This window comes from Leopardus geoffroyi, chromosome B1 (genome assembly GCF_018350155.1).
Source record: "Leopardus geoffroyi isolate Oge1 chromosome B1, O.geoffroyi_Oge1_pat1.0, whole genome shotgun sequence".
Taxonomy (NCBI): Eukaryota; Metazoa; Chordata; class Mammalia; order Carnivora; family Felidae; genus Leopardus; species Leopardus geoffroyi.
Genome location: NC_059327.1, coordinates 105281398 through 105301132, shown reverse-complemented (window position 1 = coordinate 105301132; position 19735 = coordinate 105281398). Strand labels below are relative to the sequence as shown.

Here is a 19735-nt window from a genome sequence, read left to right as displayed (position 1 = left end):
CTGTAGTTTCTACATTAAAACCACAAAAGGAAAAAGGAAATAGAGTAGGGAGAAGTAGCATAGTTGAAGAATGAATATTCTATAATGAACTGTTCCAGTTAGTATATCAAATGCAGAATTAAGTATTGTCCAGTCATCATTTTATCAGTCCTAACAACTTCACTTTGCATTCTACCTTTAAAATCCTTAAACCAACCTTTGTTTACAATAAAATTTTAATTCTATTACCACATAATCTCTACCTAGTATTCTAAGTCTCAAAGATTTGGCTTGAACAGCCGCTAAATTCATTAGGTTTGATCTCGAATTCCCACAAATTTAGAAATATCGCCATCTCAGCCACAAATTTCACACTAAGAATATACAGAAACCATCACTAAAGCACAACTTGTCTTAAAACAAAAATAATAGACTATAAACTTATGACTGCTTTTTTTATTAAGCTTTATTTTAAAATAGTTTTAGGTTTACAGAAAAGTTGAAAAAATAGTACAGGGAGTTCCCACATATCCCCCATCCAATTTCTCCGATTGTTAACATCTTACAATACCATACACATCTGTCACAACTAAGAAACCAACATTGGCACATTACTATTAACTAAATTTCACACTTTATTCAGATTTCACTAGTTTGACATTAATGTCCTTTTTCTGCTTGAGGTTCCCAGACAGGGTATCACATTTAGTCATCATGTATCATCTCCTCTGGTGTGACAGTTTCTCAGACTTTTCTTGTTTTTCAAGATCATGACAATATTAAATACTGATATATAATTTGTAGATTGTCCATCAACTTGATTTTGTCTGATATTTCTTCTCATGGTTTGACTAGGGTTAGGGCTTTGGATAAGAATAACACAAAGGAGGTGAAATGTTTTCATTACATCTTATCAAGGTACACATTATCAATATGACTTCTTGCTCACGTTACTATTGATCACTTCGTCCAGGCAGTGTTTGCTATATTTCTCCACTGTACAGTTATACTTTCCCCTTCTTTCCTTACCCACCCTTTGAAAGCAAGTCACTAAGTACAGCCAATACTCATCTTGGTGTTGGGGGAGAGTGGGGGGATCAAACTCTACCTCCTGGAGAAAAATCACTTTTTAAGATAAATACAAAACTTTCTCAATTCCTATAAAATATATATTAACTGCCTCAAAGCATTCAATAATCCAACTGAGTGTTTAATATGAGTCACTCTGATAGGCACTTCAAATGAGAGGTGACGCAGTCCCTTCACAAGAAGTTTATAATATAATACAGATACCACATGAAAAATCCAAGTACTATAGTATGTCGAAAAGGGAAATCAAATTCAGTTAGAGTAATGAAAAATTTCACATAACAAGTGACGTTCAAGCAAAGCATTCAAAGCTGAGTAGTATTCTGATACGTGAAGATTTATGCAAATTCAACATTATGATTACAAACTGAACAAAATGGGAAGTAGGTATAGAAGGAACATACTTCAACATAGTAAAGGTCATACATGACAGACCCACAGCTAATATCATATTCAATGGTAAAAAGGTAAAAGCTCTTCCTCTAAGATCAGGAACAAGAAAGGATGCTCTTACCACGTTTATTCAACACAGTATTGGAAGTGTTAGCCAAAGCAATTAGGTAAGAAAAAGAAATAAAAGGCATCCAAACTGGAAAGGAAAAAGTAAAACTGTCACTATTTGCATATGACACGATATTACATATAGAAAACCAAGTGACTCCACCAAAAACTGTTAGAATGAATGAATTTCAGTAAAGTAGCAGGATACAAAACCACTATATGAACTCTAATGCACTTCTATTCATTAATAATGAACTATCAGAAAGAGAAATTAAGAAAACAATTCCATTTACAATTGGAATAAAAAAAATACTTAGAAACAAATTTTAATGAGGAAGGTGAAAAACTTGTATACTGAAAAGTATAAAACAATGATGAAAGAAATTGAAGATTAATATTTTTTCATTATATAAACAGTGGACAAATATTCTGTGCTCATCACCTGGAAGAATATTGTTTAAATGTCCATACTATGCAAAGCAATCTACAGATTCAAAACAACCCCTGTCAAATTCCAATGGCATTTTTCACAGAAATAAAGCAAACAATACTAAAATTTGTACGAAACGACAAAAGACCCCAAACAGCCAAAGCAATCCTGAGACACAAGAACGTAGGGGCACCAAGGTGGCTCAGTCACTTACGTGTCCAACTCAGGTCATTATCTCAGTTTGTGGATCAGGCTCTGGGCTGACAGTGAGGAGCCTGCTTAGGATTCTCTCTCTCTCTCTCTCTCTCTCTCTCTCTCTCTCTCTCTCTCCCTCTCCCCCTACCCCTCCCATACTCACTCTCAAAATAAATAAATAAACTTTAAAAAAAAACGAAAGAAAAACAAACCTGGAGCTATCGTGCTTCCTGGTTGATAACTATATTATGAAGCGATAGTAATTATGTTTTTAGAGTTTATTTGAGAGAGAGAGAAAGAGAGATAGCAAGCAGGGGAAGGGCAGAGAGAGAGAGAAAGAGAATCCCAAGCCCCAACGTGGGGCTCAATCTCATGAACTTGAGATCATGACTTGAGCTGAAATCAAAAATTGGATGCCTAACCGACTGAGCCACCCAGGTGCCCCACAAAGTTATGATATTGTATGATACTTAAAACAGTTTGATACTGGCATAAAAACAGACACATTGATCAGTGGTACAGAATAGTGAGCCCAGAAATAAACCCATGCATATATGGTCAATTAATTTACAACAAAGGAGCCAAGAATATACAATGGGGAGAGGACAGACTCTTCAAGAAATGGTGCTGGGAAGGGGCGCCTGGGTGGCGCAGTCGGTTAAGCGTCCGACTTCAGCCAGGTCACGATCTCGCGGTCCGTGAGTTCGAGCCCCACATCGGGCTCTGGGCTGATGGCTCAGAGCCTGGAGCCTGTTTCTGATTCTGTGTCTCCCTCTCTCTCTGCCCCTCCCCCGTTCATGCTCTGTCTCTCTCTGTCCCAAAAATAAATAAACGTTGAAAAAAAAAAATTTTAAAAACAAAGAAATGGTGCTGGGAAAACTGGACAGCCACATGCAAAAGAATGACACTGGACTACTATCTTACACCATACACAAAAAATGAACTCAAACTACATCAAACTAAAAAGCTTCTTCACAGCAAAGGAAATTTTCAACAAAATGAAAGTCAAACTACTGAACAGGAGAAAAATATTTGTAAATCATGTTCTAATAATGGGTCAATATCCAAAATACATAAAGAACTCATACAACTCAACAGCAAAACACTAAACAACCCAATTTAAAAAATGGGCAGAGTATGTGAATAGACATTTTTCCAATGAAGACATACGGATGGCCAACAGACACATGAAAAGATCCTCAACATCACTAATCATCAGAGAAATGCTAATCAAAATCACAATGAGATATCATCTCATGCCAGTCAGAATGTCTAGTATCAAATAAATAAGAAATAACAAGTGTTGGCAAGGATGTGGAGAAAAGAAAACCCTTTTGCACTGTTAATGAGAGAAAACCCTTGTGCACTGTTAATGAGAATGTAAATTGGTCTATCCGCTGTAGAAAACAGTATGGAGGTTGGTCAAAAAACTAAAAATTGAATTACCATATGATCTGGCAGTTCTACTTCTGGGTATTTATCTGAAGAAAACAAAAACACTAATTCAAAAAGATGTAAGTACCCCATGTTCATTACAGCATTATTTTCAGCCAAGATATGGAAATAACTTAAGTATTCATCAATGGATGAATGGATAAAGATGTCGATGTACATACACAATGGAATACTACTCATCCATGAAAACAAATGACATCTTGCCATTTGCGACATAATGGATGGACCCTGAAGACACTACGTTAAGTGAAATGAGTCAGAAAAAGACAAATACTATATGATCTCACTTATTTATGGAATATAAAAACAAAAACAAAAAACACCAAGTTAATTGATACAGAAAACAGATTGGTGCTTGCCAGAGGCAGTGGGTTGAAGGGGTAGCTAAAATGGGGCAAAAGACACAAAATACTAGTTATAAAATAAGTAAGTCAAGAGAATGTAATGTACAGCATGGTGAGTACAGTCAATAATACTTTTATATATTTTAAAGTTGCTACATATTTTTTTCTGTTAATATTTTGAAGTAATCTCTATACCAACATGGGGCTTGAACTTAAAACCCTCAGATCAAGAGTCCCATATTTCACCAAATGAGCCAGCCAGGCTCCCCTAAGACAGTAAATCTTAAAAATCTTCAGCACAAGAAAAAACTTAATTCACTATGTATGGGGGATAGGGGTTAATTAGACTTAATGTGGTGATCATTTAGCAACATACACAAATATCAAATCATTATGTTGTATACCTGAAGCTAATGTTAATTATACCCCAATTTTAAAGAAAGGAAGAAAAAGATGGGAAATAGATGGGAAAAAATTTAAGATGGAGAAAAGAACCTAAAATATGGGAGCAGAGACTCTTCACTCTGTCTCAGGTGTTTTTACACCTTAGCCCAATGGAAATATATATTTAAAAATCTTCAGTGTGTCTTTATAGCTTACCATAAATGGATGGTCATATGGGCTGGATTGTGTCACCCAAAATTCATATGTTGAAATCCTAACAGCCAATATCTCAGAATATTACAGTATTTGGAGATAGGATCTTTAAAGTGGCAAGTAAGGTTAAATTCGGTCATTAGCACAGGCCCTAATCCAGTATGACTGGTGTCCTTTTCAAACCGATTGGGATACAGACTGGTACAGAGGTTAAAGGATGTGAAGTTACTGGGAAAGGATGGCCATCTACAGGCCACAGAAGGTCTAAAACCAAACCGGTGAGTGCCCTGCTCTCAGAGTTTGTCTCCAGAATTGTGAGAAAATAAATTTCTGTTGCTTAAACCACCCAATCGGTGGCATTTTCTTAGGACAGCATTTGCAAAGTAACACAGATGGCTACAGGTTCTAAATGAAATCTAATTTAGCAAAACTCTCCACTGTGATTTGGTATTTAAGCCTTGTTACAGAATAGTACTTTTCGTTCATTAGTGAGATGGAGTAAAGTAAAATGAAGTGAGAAAAATGTAGGGTGAAAGGTGAGCCTCAGAAACTTTGGTTCTAATTAAAATTCATTTCCTATAAATTGGTCACTCCAACCCTAATCATAATAGCAATGTTTGCTCTTACTATTAAACTATTTCTCCCAGAATAATATGTAAGGATTTCATGAAGCTTCTGTAGATCCCTACTGTGGCACTTTATTCCCCAACTTAGTCTGGGGAATATATTTTGATACCGTTTTTCCTGGCAGCAATTGCCACAACATACCTTCCCAATGGTCCACTACTAAGTAAAACCTCCCTTTTGTTTCATATCAGAGGGGAAACAGAAAATAAATTTAATGGCATTTAATAAGCACTTGACTAGAACTAAATGTATTCCTAAATATTTTTAATTCCACTTTACAAGGGTTAGTTCTATTATTTCTATAATTGCACCCTCAACAAAAGGTACAGCAGGGAGGTAAGAGGCAGATATCTGCTTTTAAGAGTCAACGAAATCCAGCTGCGGCCAAACACGTACAGCAAACCGTGGGTGAGTCTGCAACACGGGAAATGTTCAGACATACTCGTTAAGTGGGTCTCCCATACTCTTCCGGCTAACGTCCTTTACTTTTTTTTAGTCTTGTGTTTAGTCTTTTGGCTAGGTTTTCAGTAATGAGTGTAAATACTCTTAAGAGATTAAACCACCCCCTCCCCCGGCCCCGACCCCGCCAAAAAAAAGCCAAAACAAAACAAAATTTAAAAACCGCAAATCACTGACAACTACGCTTGAGGAACAGCAACTCCAGCGGAAAACGTTAAGTCCCAGATCGTTAATGGACCAAAAAAATCAGTTAGTTCCATGTATATTTACCTAAAGGTTTAAAAGCAGAGGACTATATAACCTGGCGTTTCGGTAACAATGGCAACTTCTAAGTAACTATCCTTTATGGAAACGGGAAACAAAAACTTTTCACCTCCCGGGTCAGGAAGACAAAGCCAGCGTCAGGATTTCCTCATCTCGCGACAACTTTCTGACTCTCCCTGTAGGCGCGTGCGTCAGAATCGAGGGCCCGGGGAGCCGCCCAGCCCAGAGGGTGGAACAAACCGTGTAAGGAGGGAGGGGCCATCAGGAAGGGGTGGAACGGAGGAGGGGCTGGAAAGGGCAGAGCGGAGGGAAAACCCGTGTGGGCCCCGCCCCTCGCGGCACTTCCCCGGAATAGCGTCAGCCGCTCTATAAGAAAGCGTGCGCTGAAGTGCTCGGCCTTTTACATCCGGGAAGCGCCGGGGTTAGGTTACGAGGTTGAGGTACGTTGTATTTTGCGCACTATGGTGATAATTGAGGCAGAAGTTTTTGGCCTAGTTAAGATGCAGGAGGTTCAGGGATCTTGTAGTGATCGGTCTACGACAGCTTTGGAAACCTCTAGGTTCGAAAACCTGAGGTATTCTTTTGGTCACGCGGCGGCCACGTGCAACCCTGGCGCTGAGTCAGAAGTCGAGCGCGCACGGGTCACGGGCCCTCCGACAAAGGATCGGTGCACCTGATGACCGGCAAAGGTCGCGAATTCCGCTGTCGGTGTCAAGTGGCCATCTTGAAGCTACTCCGCCACTGTTAAATGAATAGTGACACCGAATCCTGATACCCGCCACATTTAGAACCAGAAAGTGAGTAATCTCTGTAGTTGTGCTTGCTTGGGAGTTCTGGGATTGTGAATCTCCATGTATCTTTGGGACCTGTCAGCTGTGGCAGTCTCCCTTCCTAGCCATGGAAGAGCATATTCTTGTTTATTGGCAAAGCTGTCACCATTTAATTGGTATCAGATTCTGACTTGCACAAGTAACATTAATCACTTGAAAACCTGAAGGGTGCCGGGTTATTGGGCACATATCTAACTATTGCTTAAATGTTTTTAGGAAGCTGAACTAATCGTTCCAATGGATGACAGGAAACATGACAAGGTATGTTCCTTTTTATTCATATTTCGTCGTTAATCCAGAATCCTTAGTGCTAAGTAATGGGAAGGCCAGAATTGGCCCGATATGCTGCTACTTTGTAATTTGAAAGAGTAATAAATAGCCAACTAAATAAAGTAACTGAAGTTGCTAAGATTTCAGCACTGTGATTTAGGACACAGAGTTTACAAAACTGGTTTTCTTCTCTTGCAGATAATCAAGAAATTCAAAATGTATGGGTGAAGTCCTGTTTATTTAGAATCTTGTGGTGCACTGCCAAACGTGATTTTTTTTTAATCGCAACATGTTGCATATTGAGTGGTGAATAATCTGTAAGCTATCAAGTTGGTGGTCTCCGTATAGGCCAGAATATTACTTCGGCGTAAGTATGACATTTAGTAGAGAATAAGTGAGTGCTTGCTTGCTAAAATTAAATAAAATGCTTGATTTCATCTGGAAAAAGTCGTGTTCTAAGTCACTACAGTATTTGGGTGGGAACTACACGTGAAGCCACCTTACCCCTAAGGGACAACAGTCATTTTTATACCGTACAAAAGATTAAGGCTACTACACAAGGTGAGCAGCTAAGCACTTTATTCACACAGATGTGCACTGAACACTTGTGTCTTTTAAAGGTCACACTTAACATTTAACAAGAAAAAAAAGTTAGCTATTATCAAGGCATATTTTATGAGCCAAGTAGTTTCCCGATCCAGTCTATTAAAATTTCAGTATAAATGTTGCTTGCATCAGCACTATACTTTAGTTATAAAGGTGGCCTGTGCGAAGTTTACGTAAAGATAAATTTTCTCTCCTGTATTGCACGTTTTCTCAGCCCTTGTGCAAGTGTGCACTGTCTGTACCACTATCATCACTAGTTGTAAATGCTTGAAAAGTTCTGCCTTTATCAAAACCTTGAGCTTTTACAAAAGGTTTAACGTTATTCTGCCTGACATAGCATTGCAGTTCTGCAAAATCGTAAACTATAAAGCACCTTTACGTTAGCACCAGTTTTTTACAAAGCTGAGGATTTACAAAAAGGGTACAAGTAGATGCAGTAGGGAAAGGGGTGAAGTCCCCTCCATATTAATACAGCCATTGAAAAAGATTACTTAACATGATCTAATCCTAAAGTTCACACTAATTTTTTTCACCTGTTTTTATGCATCTATTTCTTGGATGGATCTACAAAAACTTTAAAACACTGAAGGGCCCTTGATATTAGCAATCATTGTGATTAATTAAGTAGCTTGAGAGGCAAGCCTTTTTTGTTTGGCCTAAGATTTTGCATTGCTAATCAAGAATGTCCTGAAAGGGTGCATAGTAAAGCACCCTTAATTGTCCCTTAATTGTGTTGAGAATAGCCAGAGGGAAAACTTGCCTTTACTCAGCAGTGGAGGCTGAAAATGACCTGATCAGCACTGGGGCTCCAGAAGTTTGGATCCTACGGTCTCACCTTGGCCTCTGGGCCTGTTTGAAAGCTAGGGATACTATAAAACATTACCAGCCTTTTTAAAACGGTCATTGAAGGCCATAGCCACTTAAAGCAGTGCCTAGCCTATAGCTGGTGCGTTAATTAAAGCGGTTGAAACAGTTAAATTATTTTAGAGCTTTTTCTCACTAAGCAGAGAAAGCATTTTTAACAGTATTTTTATTAGCTGGGACTATCAGGATAGTGGAAGTCTACAGATTTTAGTCATTACAAGAAAGTTGCAATAGATGGCACTCTTAAATCATGGTCCAGCAAACCACATAATGCCAAGGAAAAATTTTATCAAGTTGTAAATTTGAAGTAGCTGAAAGTAATTGCTAGAGGATGTTAACAAATAAGGTGGATAAATTAGGTTGTACATCCAACAACTTGAAGGCATTCATCAGGAATTCTTCCAAATTTTTCTGGGTAGCAGAATGTGTTGCCATAATGCATAGTACAAAGGCTTCATTCAGGAATGTATGATCACTGATCCTAGTCCAGGTTTATAATGGAATTCCTTCATTTTTTTGGCCATTGATTTCCTCAGTTGTTAAAGGCTACAGAGACTCAATGTGTGAAGATGTCTTAGCCTTTTGAAGAAAATCTGAGCTTAATTAAACAATGCCACTCCTTGACTCTAGTATAAACAGTATTGAGTTATAAGCTCTAAATCCAAATGAATGTAAAAACAGCCTTACTGCACTATTGATACACAGTAATCTCTGGAGAATGCTAATAAAGACTCCAGAGTAGTTTTTGGGTGGGCCACAATGCTAGTTAAGGGTAATTAGTACTACACTGAGGTATCTAACAGAATATTCACATCACAAATTCTCAAGCAGCAACGGTGCACATGATTTAATCACAACACAAAAGAAGGAACATGGCTCTCATCTCCGTTGGCTGGCATCTCTGGCTGAGTGCTAATGTAGATGTTGAACATTTTCCAGTATTTTCTCTTGAAGCTTCCATGTGAAGATTTACAATTTGGTGACACTTTTTATCCAAGGTACAAAGGCTGAGACTTTGGTATAGACACCAGGTGAATCCTTGACTCCACAGCCATACCCCCAGGAGGTCACCCCATACACAACCCAACTCTCTCCTGACCGAACACACATGAGTGGTCCTCCGCTGTCTCCCTGGCAGCTGTCAACACGTTTGTGTTCATGTAGATTTCCAGCGCAAAGCATCCTTCCTGTAAACCGACCCTTGTAACGTTCTTCACAAAACCTCTTGGGAAGTAAGGGGATGGCTGCTTGTTGTAGAGTTCTTGAATAGGCTCGTCCTAGTCAGACCAAATAATCTGAGTTAGATGCCAGCCAAAGATCTTACACAAAAGCACTACACTTAACAGTCCAATGAACATTTAATTGAAAATAAAACCCTATTGTGGCATAGTGTAGTTTAAGTGAGTGGTAACTATAAATGCTATAGAAGGACCTGAGTGGCAAGAACTCCAAATATGGCATCTGATAAAAAATTGAGAAGCAAAACATTCCTGTATACTAACCATTTGATGTTGGTGTACTCACTGGCAAGACATTAACTGTTAAGTGGCTAATATGTATAATTGATGATGTCCTCTACAATAGTCCTTTCTTGGGTCTAAATTCCACCTTTTTTTCTTGCATCCTATGTACTCAATTGAAATAATTCATAATAGAACATTCTGTAAAACTGACATTATTATTTCTGTTAACTTGTATCTAAAGGAAGGTGAATGAACCTTCCCTCCTGCAGTAATTGAGAATGGCTACACTTAAGTATTCTCAGACACTTGATTTGCCTCATGGTTCCACATAGTGTACGGAAAAGGCATTTACTCTGATCTGATTTTATTGTTTCATTCAGCAAATGTTTTCTTTGTGGTTTATCTAAGGAGTGGTCAGTATGGGCTTTCTTCAGTATTCTATATCTGCAACAGCTATTCTACCTTTTTTCAGCTGTGAAATAATACAAACATAAAGCCCAGATTTAATGCAGTGTGTGATGAACACAAATACTCCGTAAATAAAACACTGAAATTATCACCTGTAGATATACTTACTTGATGCTCTTTTCAAGAGTATAATTAGCAGTATTGATCATATTTAGTGGAGAGGGGTCAACCTGTCCTTTCTCCTTACTCAGTAGCCATTTGGGAATCAAGTACCCAATCCAGGTGAGCCCCACATCTGTTGTTTCAAGGACCATTCTGAACAAGCACTAGCTGATACACACTGATAAAATTCTATAGCAAAATAATACGGGAAGTTGTCATTCAGCCGGCCAGTCCCAAGTGTTGAAGTAGGATCTTAAAATCATTTCTTCTGTCTCCTTACTAGTCTGGGCAACTGAAAGTAAGGAAGGTTTCTCTACCAGCCCTAAGGTGATTGAGTTCTGTCAATTTGTACTAAACTGAATGATAACCAATAGTACCCTTGGGATACAAATCCAAATTGCATGCATGCATCACAGGCTTGGCAGAATTTCCAAACTACTAAGCCTGAACCCATTTAAGATTTTACTACCCATTGTACACCCAAAGTACTGATAATCCCAGACACAAGAAAGGTGCCCAGATGTCATTTGTATTATCTACATTACCCGTGTCTCCCCATCCTGTTATGTAACAATTGGAGGCGGTTTTCTGTGGCCTCTCTCTCCGGAGTGGCAAACAGGCCGGCAAAACATGGCTGCTAAATCTGACACACTGCTCTTCTGGTCCTTCTAATCTAACCAGGGCAATGTCGTAGTCACTGCTGTCAGGTCGATATTCCCGATGAATCACAATCTGCTGAACTCCAATTTCTTCTTCAAACTCTTCTGGCACCAGAGTATGATAATCCCCAACCCGAACAGCATAGCTCCTTGTACTGTTACCGTACCTGGGAGGCAGAGAGCTAGTAAGAGGCTAGAGATTGTTAAACTGTCAGCAAGGAAGGTTAACTTACTGTAGGCCTTTCCTCCTATTCCTTATCCCTTTCTGTAAGTTTACTTTTTGCATTTCTCTGATCCCAGTGCTCTCAGTCCTGTACTCCAAACCCACTTCATTCATATCACTGTTTAATCCAGGTTCCTGGCCTGGTTTTCTGAGAAGGAGCAAATGTGCAGCATGAGTGGAAAATAACAGCTAAACATTAACCTGTTATCTCCCTACCATGAAAAAGGATCAAAACAGGAACAGATAGAATAGGGCAAAATTACTGTCTTGTTATTTGCTGTCTTCATTTTTCTATCATTTCCATGATAGTAGCTCATCACAAAGCTCTCTGAGGGCAGAAACCATGGCTGGTCTAACTTTGTATCCGTCAAAGCACTTAACACATACCTACTTTACTCCCCTTTCCTGTAAACTGAATGCAAACCAAAACTGTATTTTCAGGGCAACATACATTTATTATATTCTCACATCTCTTAAATCCTTCTCCAGATGTCACCTCAGTGAGATGACTGCAGCCCACCTTTTGCCCTCCTATACCCCAGCACTCCCAATATCCTTAATCACTTTTTTAACACCACTTTCTAACATATTAATTTATTACGTCTCTTGCCCCCTGTCTCCCCTGCTTAAACAAGAAGTAACTAAGGACACAGGGATCTTTATGTTCACTGATGACTCTAAAACACCTATAATAGTGATGCCCATTAGGTGAGAATGCAGCATATGTCTTTTAGTGAATGAATGGATGGATATTTTTAATGTGTATGTCTTTTTTCCTTAAAGTATTCAGTTAAAGTAGAAATATTTACTAGATTGATAGTTCTCAGCCTGTTTTTTCAACCAACATACCTTGATTCTGGTGCATCCCCCTAAAGCAGAGTTTCTCAACCTTAGCACTGTTTTCACATTTGGAACCAGAGAAATCTTTGTTGTGAGAGGCTGTTATGCGCATTGTAGGATGTTTAGAAGCATCCCTGGCCTCTCTTCACAAGGTAGTGAAGGTATACACACATCCAGACACATAAACACACACCCCAGTTGTGACAACCAAAAATGTCTCCAGACATCTCCATATGTCCCCTATGGTGCAAATTAGCCACAGTTGAGAACTACAGACACAATATGATCCAACCCACTTGCAGGTTACTAACTCTTTCTCACTTAAGATTATATAGCACCTTGCTCACTTACCCCCTACCAGTACTTAAAACATCTTAACTTTCAATACCAAGGCTTAACTTTCAATACCATGTCCATTTACTTCCTTAACTTCCTCACTTGCATTGAGCCTATTCTCCATCTCAGCCACCTGCTCCCGTCATGAGACTTAGACCTTGTATTCACCAAATACTACACATTTCTGAAGTCTTGATTTAAAGCATCTCCTACTTTCTACCTCCTATCCTTACAGTTTTATAGCTCTACCATTCTTCAACCCCATTACGCTTCAATCCTTTGACCCCACTAGTTTTTTCATTTCAATCTCACTTTGCCTATGACTTCCCTTCTTACCAGGCTTGGATTCCACAATCACTCCTTTGCAAAAACTCAGTCCCTCATTCCTTTTATCTGCCAAACTCTAGCTATGGTTTCATCAACTTAGCACCTGATTTGTGCTAGCGTCCGACTGTTGAGATAGAAATACGTACATTTTACAGCTCTCACCTTAATTTTCTTTTTATGAAAACTTGAAAGTCTTACACTAGATATGAGACCTGTACTTGAATGTGAATTTACAGAAGTCTGTATTGAAAACTTGAGTTTTCTAATGACTGCCTATTTAAATACAGCCTTCCATTTCCTCCTGTAAAATTACTGGAAGTTCTAAGTTGTTCAAACACTCTAACACCCCTAAGTGGGGCTTGCAATATATAGAGTAAGTTTCTTAACTATGTCAGCTCAAAAAACTGAACAGTGCTACAAAGATGATTTAGCTTATACATCCACCTATTCTTGATCTATAATACTAATAATTTCCTGTGCTTCCTTGATTCCCCTTTTCCAACCATAAGTCATCACAGACCTTTTAAATTCAGAAAGCTTCTTATATATTGTTCCCAGAGAAGATCCTCTTGTGGGTTCCACTTCAAAATTTAAGTAAAGTTTGGGATTATTTCACATCTTAAAACAGTAAAAAGTAATAGCCATGGAGAAAGATCAGATTTGCTTCTCACTCCCACTTTCTGGGTACTGATACTATATTATAAAAATTCAGTTTGTCTAGGGGCCCCTGGGTGGCTCAGTTGGTTAAGCACCCAACTTCAGCTCAGGTCATGATCTCATGGTTTGTGAGTTCAAGCCCTACATCGGGCTTGCTGCTATCAGTGCAGAGGCTGCTTCAGATCCTCTGTCCCCCCTCTTTCCATCCCTCCCCCACTCACGCACTTGCTCTCTCTCAAAAATAAACTTTTTTTAAAATTCACTATGACTAATTAATGTATTCAGGTTTTAAGGTAAAACCTCAAGTGATTTAACGCCTTTCTAAAAAGAATAATTGTGAATGCATCCTTGAAAGAGGTACTGAAATGTTTCCATATTATCTTTAGAATGGAATTGAAGAAATTCTCTTGAGCTTCATTGTCCAGTGCAGTAGCCAGTAGCCCAATGTGGCTACTGGAGTACTTGAAATGTGGTTGGTCTGAAGTAAAATGTGCTAAAAGTATAAAATATGCACTGGATTTTGAATACTTGGTATGAAAAAGAATACTAAATATACTGTCTCTATAGATAATAAGCATTAAATATCCCGATTTTATATTACATTTTGCAGTGCTATTTTGATATACCAAGTTAAATAAAATATTAAAATTAATTCCACCTGTTTGGATTTTTTTATCTTTTAATGTGGCTACTAGAAAAAGTCACATTTGTTGCTCACATTGTATTTCTGCTAGACAGTACTGGTCTAGAGAAATAGTTTGGCATAAACTAGGCATCCTATTTTATTATATCTCTTTAATACAGTCTCTTACGTTGTTTATTACATTGTTTATAAATTTTAAGCTTGGATTATGAGACATTCCCTTCATACGTGAACTTTTTATATCCTTTCACATAATTACAGTGCTGTTCAACCTGAAAAAAAAAAAGTCACTACAACAATATTTCCCACTCTTTGAAAGAGCTGTGTCATTTCACTAAAATGATCCTTGTATCTAAACTAACTGTATAAATGTATTCTACATTATCTGAAAATTGGGTCTTCAGCGAGTAAACAAAGAAACAACATTTCTACAACAAGGAAATTTCGTTTTAAAATACCCAAGTGTTAAAGTCTTGTGCAGTCTTGCCTTAATGTGCCCCTTCATTCCTGGACTACTGCAATAGTCTGGTCCAATGGCCTTGGTGCTTCAGGTTTTAACTTTTTCAGTCCCTCCTTCACACTGCAGCCAGAGTGAGGTTTCTATCTGACAATATAACTACTCTTCTATATACCCTTCAAGAGTTCTCCACTATCTACACAATAAAGTTCAAATTCTTTAAATGATACACAAATTCATTGAAGAATGGCTCTTGCCTACCTGACCTCAGCCTGGTCTCCATGCCCTTGTCATTTTAGCTGCTTGAAGAGGTATCCCACACACCTGCCTTTATTCGAACTATTTGCAGTATCATTCCCTCAACTCCCATCTTAACATGACAACTGATTTTATCACTCAAGTCTCAAGTCCAGAACCTCCTAGGAAGCTCTTGCTGCCCTGCCGGAAAACTGACCAATCCTGCCTCTGACACTCTCACTAGCACTGTCAGAGCATTTATAACAATTTCTAAGACAAATTAAGATGTCAGGTCTCGGGGCGCCTGGGTGGCTCAGTTGGTTGGGCGGCCGACTTCGGCTCAGGTCATGATCTCGCGGTCCGTGAGTTCGAGCCCCGCGTCGGGCTCTGTGCTGACAGCTCGGAGCCTGGAGCCTGTTTCAGATTCTGTGTCTCCCTCTCTCTGACCCTCCCCCATTCATGCTCTGTCTCTCTCTGTCTCAAAAATAAATAAACGTTAAAAAAAAAAAAAAAAAAAAAAGATGTCAGGTCTCCCCAGGTAAAGGCTCCTTAAGTGTAAGGACCATGCTATACTCACTTTCGTATCTTCAGCACTAAGCAAAGTGCTTGGCACAGACAAAAAAGTCTTAGTGTATGTTAAATAACTTCTTTTCAAAGGCATCCACGTGCACATATATAATACTGTCATCCCTAACTTACTGAAATCAGTCAGCTTCTCACCAGTTCTCATGACAACACCATCACTAAAGTTTCTGTTACACTTGTTGAAATCCTCCAAATATCTAATGTTCTTGTTAAATGCTGGCTGTTTACTAGAAGCACCTGTACCACTTTTAAAAATATAAATGCCTAGGGTGTCCTGGGTGGCTCAGTCGGTTAAGCGTCCAACTTCAGCTCAGGTCATGATCTCAGTTTGTGGATTCGAGCCTGTGTCAGACTCTGTACTGACAGCTCAGAGGCTGGAGCCTGCTTAGGATTCTGTGTCTCCCTCTCTCTCTACCCCTCACCTACTCTCTCTCTCTCTCTCTCAAAAATAAACATAAAAAAGAATTTTTTTTTAATATATAAATGTCTAGGTCACAAATCTCTGAAAATATTAAATTAATAGGGCTGATGTAGAACGATAGGTGATTCCAATTCACAGTCAGGCTTGAGAACCACTACAACCAAGACTTAAAGGCATAGTGATAACTCCTGCCCCTGCATGTCTAGAATCTCTCCAAGTGAAGTGAGCATCGTAAGAGATTACATAAAGGTATCAAAACCCAAAACTCATACACGTTACATACATATTCTGTGTTCTCCAATCAAGCAGATTTCAGCCAGTAGATTTAAATCTACTCCAAAATTAGTATGCTCACCAATCAGGAGTTGATATTAAACTGAAAATAAAAATAATATATATACCTGACTAGAAGGGGGAAAAAAAAAAAACACTATTCTTGTCAAATGAATCTCTTTATTGGTACCTACACTTTTAAACTTGTCCTGATTTAAGGAAATGGACCAGTAAACCTAAGCAGTGATTCCCACGCTCCTTTCACTCCAATTATTTTTAGACATAATCACATGCTTGGAATTTGAAGAGCATCCAACAGAAGACTGGATTAGTTTGCTAACCAAATATTTGTCTTCTACTGTCACCTCTCTTATACTTCAGGGATAATACTTTGGCTGAGGTTCCCAATATGACTGCAGATTTTGAAAACATTTACTGTAGTTCTAGGCTTCTCAAGAAAACATATCAAGGAAACTTTTTTTTTTTAACATAAAAACTAGTCCAGCTTTTGTTACTTAGACAAACTTTATTGTATTCAAAAATGCTTCTAAACCAAACATTTCAGGTTTTGGCTGACACACCATTCAGTTGTTTGCTTTGCTGAAATGCCTTCAACTACCCCTCAAATAAATAGTGGATGAAATTACCAGACAGGCTTCAGCAAGAAAGGATCTGAAACACAGCGGCTTAGTAAGATCCAATGTCCTCATTTTTCTGAGATTCTGAACAATAAAGAACAAAAAATTACTGGAATTAAAAATAGAAGAGTTGGGGCACCTCGGTGGCTGTCGGTTAAGCATCTGACTCTTGATTTTGGCTCAGTTCGTGATCTCACGGTTCATAAGATCAAGCCCCAGGTCGAGCTCTGTGCTGGCAGCATAGAGCTTGCTTGGGATTCTCTTTCCCTCTCTCTGCCCCTTCCCTGCGTGTGTGTGCATGCATGCACACACATACATGTGCACACGTGTTCTCTCGCTCTCTCAAATAAACATAAAAAAAGTGATTGACTAAAGTTACTTGTATAAATGATTACAGTTGCTTAGAAGCCTCCGTAGAAACTTGCACTGTCATATATGTGTGTGTGTGTGTGTGTGTGTGTGTGTGTGTGTGTGTGTATTCAGGAAATGGTTTTAGCATGATTGACAGTGTTAGGTATACCACCAAAGAGCATGTTCTTAATGAACTCTACTAGATACTAGGTCATGATGAAGCATATGCTAAGCATCTGATACTCTGTGTCTTTAAAACGTGTAAACATTGAAAAAAAAAAAAAAATTTAAAAAAAAACGTGACTCCATTATCTCTGTGCCTCATCTTTGTAATTACAAAGACCTAGACATTTCTCATTTTCAGAGCAACAATCTTTAACAATTTCCAGCTGCTATGGTGTTTCTAGGAAAAAAATGAAAGATAAAATCAGGTAAAGCTATATTTTTGATCAAATCAAATTTGCAGTAGAATCACAGAAATAAGAGAGTCCCTGATTTGGGTACATTCTTCCCTCCAATATGATGTCTGTTACCAGAACAAACAACTAAAAGGAATTAGTGTAATATTCAGGAATTTTTCTCTCACTTATATTGCTGCAGCACCATAGAGAGAGGGTCATATCATGATACTCATAATTTAGAGTATCAAAGGCAAGCAATTTATATCATATAAGAATCATAGGAACTCCAAAACCACTTGATTTATCCCAAGTTTCCACTTCAAAATGCCAACAGGATATTGCATTCATTCCAACGTCTGTATTGCATTAACACTAGGGAAAAATGTGAAGAATGAGATAGAAGACCTTTAAATGGTGATTCACCAACTATCTCAGTTTTTGTGCTGGCATTAAAATAAGTGTTTAGAACATATCACAACATGTGAAAGTTACAAACGAATTAGAATTTGATTACTAGAACTGTCGTCCTTACAATAAAGTATCCTTATCATGCAAAGAGACTATATAAAATGAAGGTAACAGCATAGTGGATCTGAAGTAACTGCATTGTGATCTCAACCTCCCCGGGCCATCATTCTTAGATTGTTCAGATATGAGGATTATATAAAAGAATGACTACAAAGGCAAAACAAATTAACATAAAGAGCTGTCATCCCATAGTATAAAATAACACAGATGGGAACAGCAATCTAGGCCTTATTCAGAAATAGGTGTTCAAGAGCACCGGCCTATATCATCACTGCAAGAATTAGGCACCAAAAAAGGCCTGATGAACAAGAACCCATTTTATGGAATATGCAGAAGTCCACTAGTTAAAGCAGTAGAGATACAAATAAAAAACAGGAGTGAAAGCTCATTCCAAAATATACCCAGGGTGCCTGGGTGGTTCAGTCGGTTAAGCGTCTGACTTCAGCTCAGCTCATGATCTCACAGTTCTTGAGTTTAAGTCCTGCGTCAGGCTCTGTGCTGACAGCTCAGAGCCTGGAGCCTGCTTTGGATTCTGTGTCTCCCTCTCTCTCTGTGCCCCCTGCTCGCTCACTTGCTCTCTCTCAAAAATAAATAAACATTAAAAAAAAAACAAATTTCCCCTACCAGTAGACCTTAAATTACACTCCCAAGAGATCTAAAAGGAAGGTAACCTCTCAGAACATGACAATATTGCTTCTACGTTGCAGTCTCTGCAATTCCAGAGGAAATCTGTTTTTGCAAATTTAAGAGTTTCTGATGATTAAAGGAGGGTTGTTTTAATCCAAAGTCCTTGAACCCAGAAAAGAAACAAAATTTGGAGCTTATTCTAATCACTAGTAACTGTCCTTATGCCTTTTAATGAGCTTACTGCAATAAAGATGTGAGCTGTAGCTCCTTAGGCACTTCAAAACAGGAAGTCTATGAAATCTGGTAAAGGTTACAGACCAAGGCAGATGGATATAAAACACATTTGCAAAATAATTTTCTCCCTACACACATTAAAAGAATCTTGCATTATATCTCAAATACATCAAAATGCTGCATATCATAATCTGCTCCTCTGCTTTTTAATCAACTGTCTTTATCTTCTGTGCAGATAAAGGGAAGAAATTCAGAAATGACATATGGAAGGAATTATCTGTTGATCCAGGTTTAAAATACCACCATTCTCTAAAGAGTCAAACATTCTTAAATATATCCACTATCTGGCAACTAAGCCCTCACTTTCATCATGCAACAACCATTTAGGAGTATATCCTATGTGCCAAGTAATATATTAGACACTAGGTTTATAAACAGAAAGGAGATGATTTCTGACTTTAAGCAATCATCTAGAAGGAGAGGCCAGAGGAGGAATAATGACATGTACACAAACAAACCCAAACCCAAACATGTAGCAAAAAAACAAAAACAAAAAACAAAAAAAAGAAGAAGAAGAGAGAAAGAAAAAGAAAAAACGAAAAAGACCTTCCAAAAGTCAGATCAAAGTGTTCAACTCAGGTGGAATTTTTGGGTAATTTCCCTACTTAATACTTTAAGCCTTGAACCCTGAAGTCTATAACTTTTAGCAGAGACTTAAAAGACGAAGCATTTAGAAAACAGGATAATCTAAACTG

General features: G+C 38.3%; 1 protein-coding gene, 3 long non-coding RNA genes and 1 other non-coding gene across 6 annotated transcripts in view; 3 read left to right on the top strand and 2 right to left on the bottom strand.

Moving 5' to 3' along the window:
- Positions 1-590: 590 nt before the first annotated feature.
- On the bottom strand, positions 591-6204 carry LOC123593375. The gene is made up of 2 exons (XR_006710292.1): positions 5947-6204; positions 591-842 (listed from the first exon to the last, which is right to left on the bottom strand). It is a non-coding gene; the product is annotated as an uncharacterized LOC123593375 (long non-coding RNA).
- A 140-nt stretch (positions 6205-6344) lies between these two features.
- Positions 6345-7487, top strand: LOC123593360. Its single transcript, XR_006710283.1, has 3 exons — positions 6345-6737; positions 6987-7031; positions 7239-7487. It is a non-coding gene; the product is annotated as an uncharacterized LOC123593360 (long non-coding RNA).
- Positions 6788-6918, top strand: LOC123596633. The gene has a single exon (XR_006711789.1). It is a non-coding gene; the product is annotated as a small nucleolar RNA SNORA24 (small nucleolar RNA).
- A 115-nt stretch (positions 7488-7602) lies between the features above and the next one.
- PRSS12 (serine protease 12) overlaps positions 7603-19735 on the bottom strand; it is a 77191-nt gene continuing 65058 nt past the window's right edge. For both annotated transcript variants that reach the window (XM_045469044.1, XM_045469036.1), the window contains 2 exons: positions 11089-11369; positions 7603-9787 (listed from right to left, as the gene is read on the bottom strand). In XM_045469044.1, coding sequence (XP_045325000.1) covers positions 9480-9787; positions 11089-11369 — 589 coding nt within the window. In that variant the 3' untranslated portion in view covers positions 7603-9479. The remainder of the gene's footprint in view (positions 9788-11088; positions 11370-19735) is intronic.
- On the top strand, positions 13764-15578 carry LOC123593377. The gene is made up of 2 exons (XR_006710293.1): positions 13764-15214; positions 15451-15578. It is a non-coding gene; the product is annotated as an uncharacterized LOC123593377 (long non-coding RNA).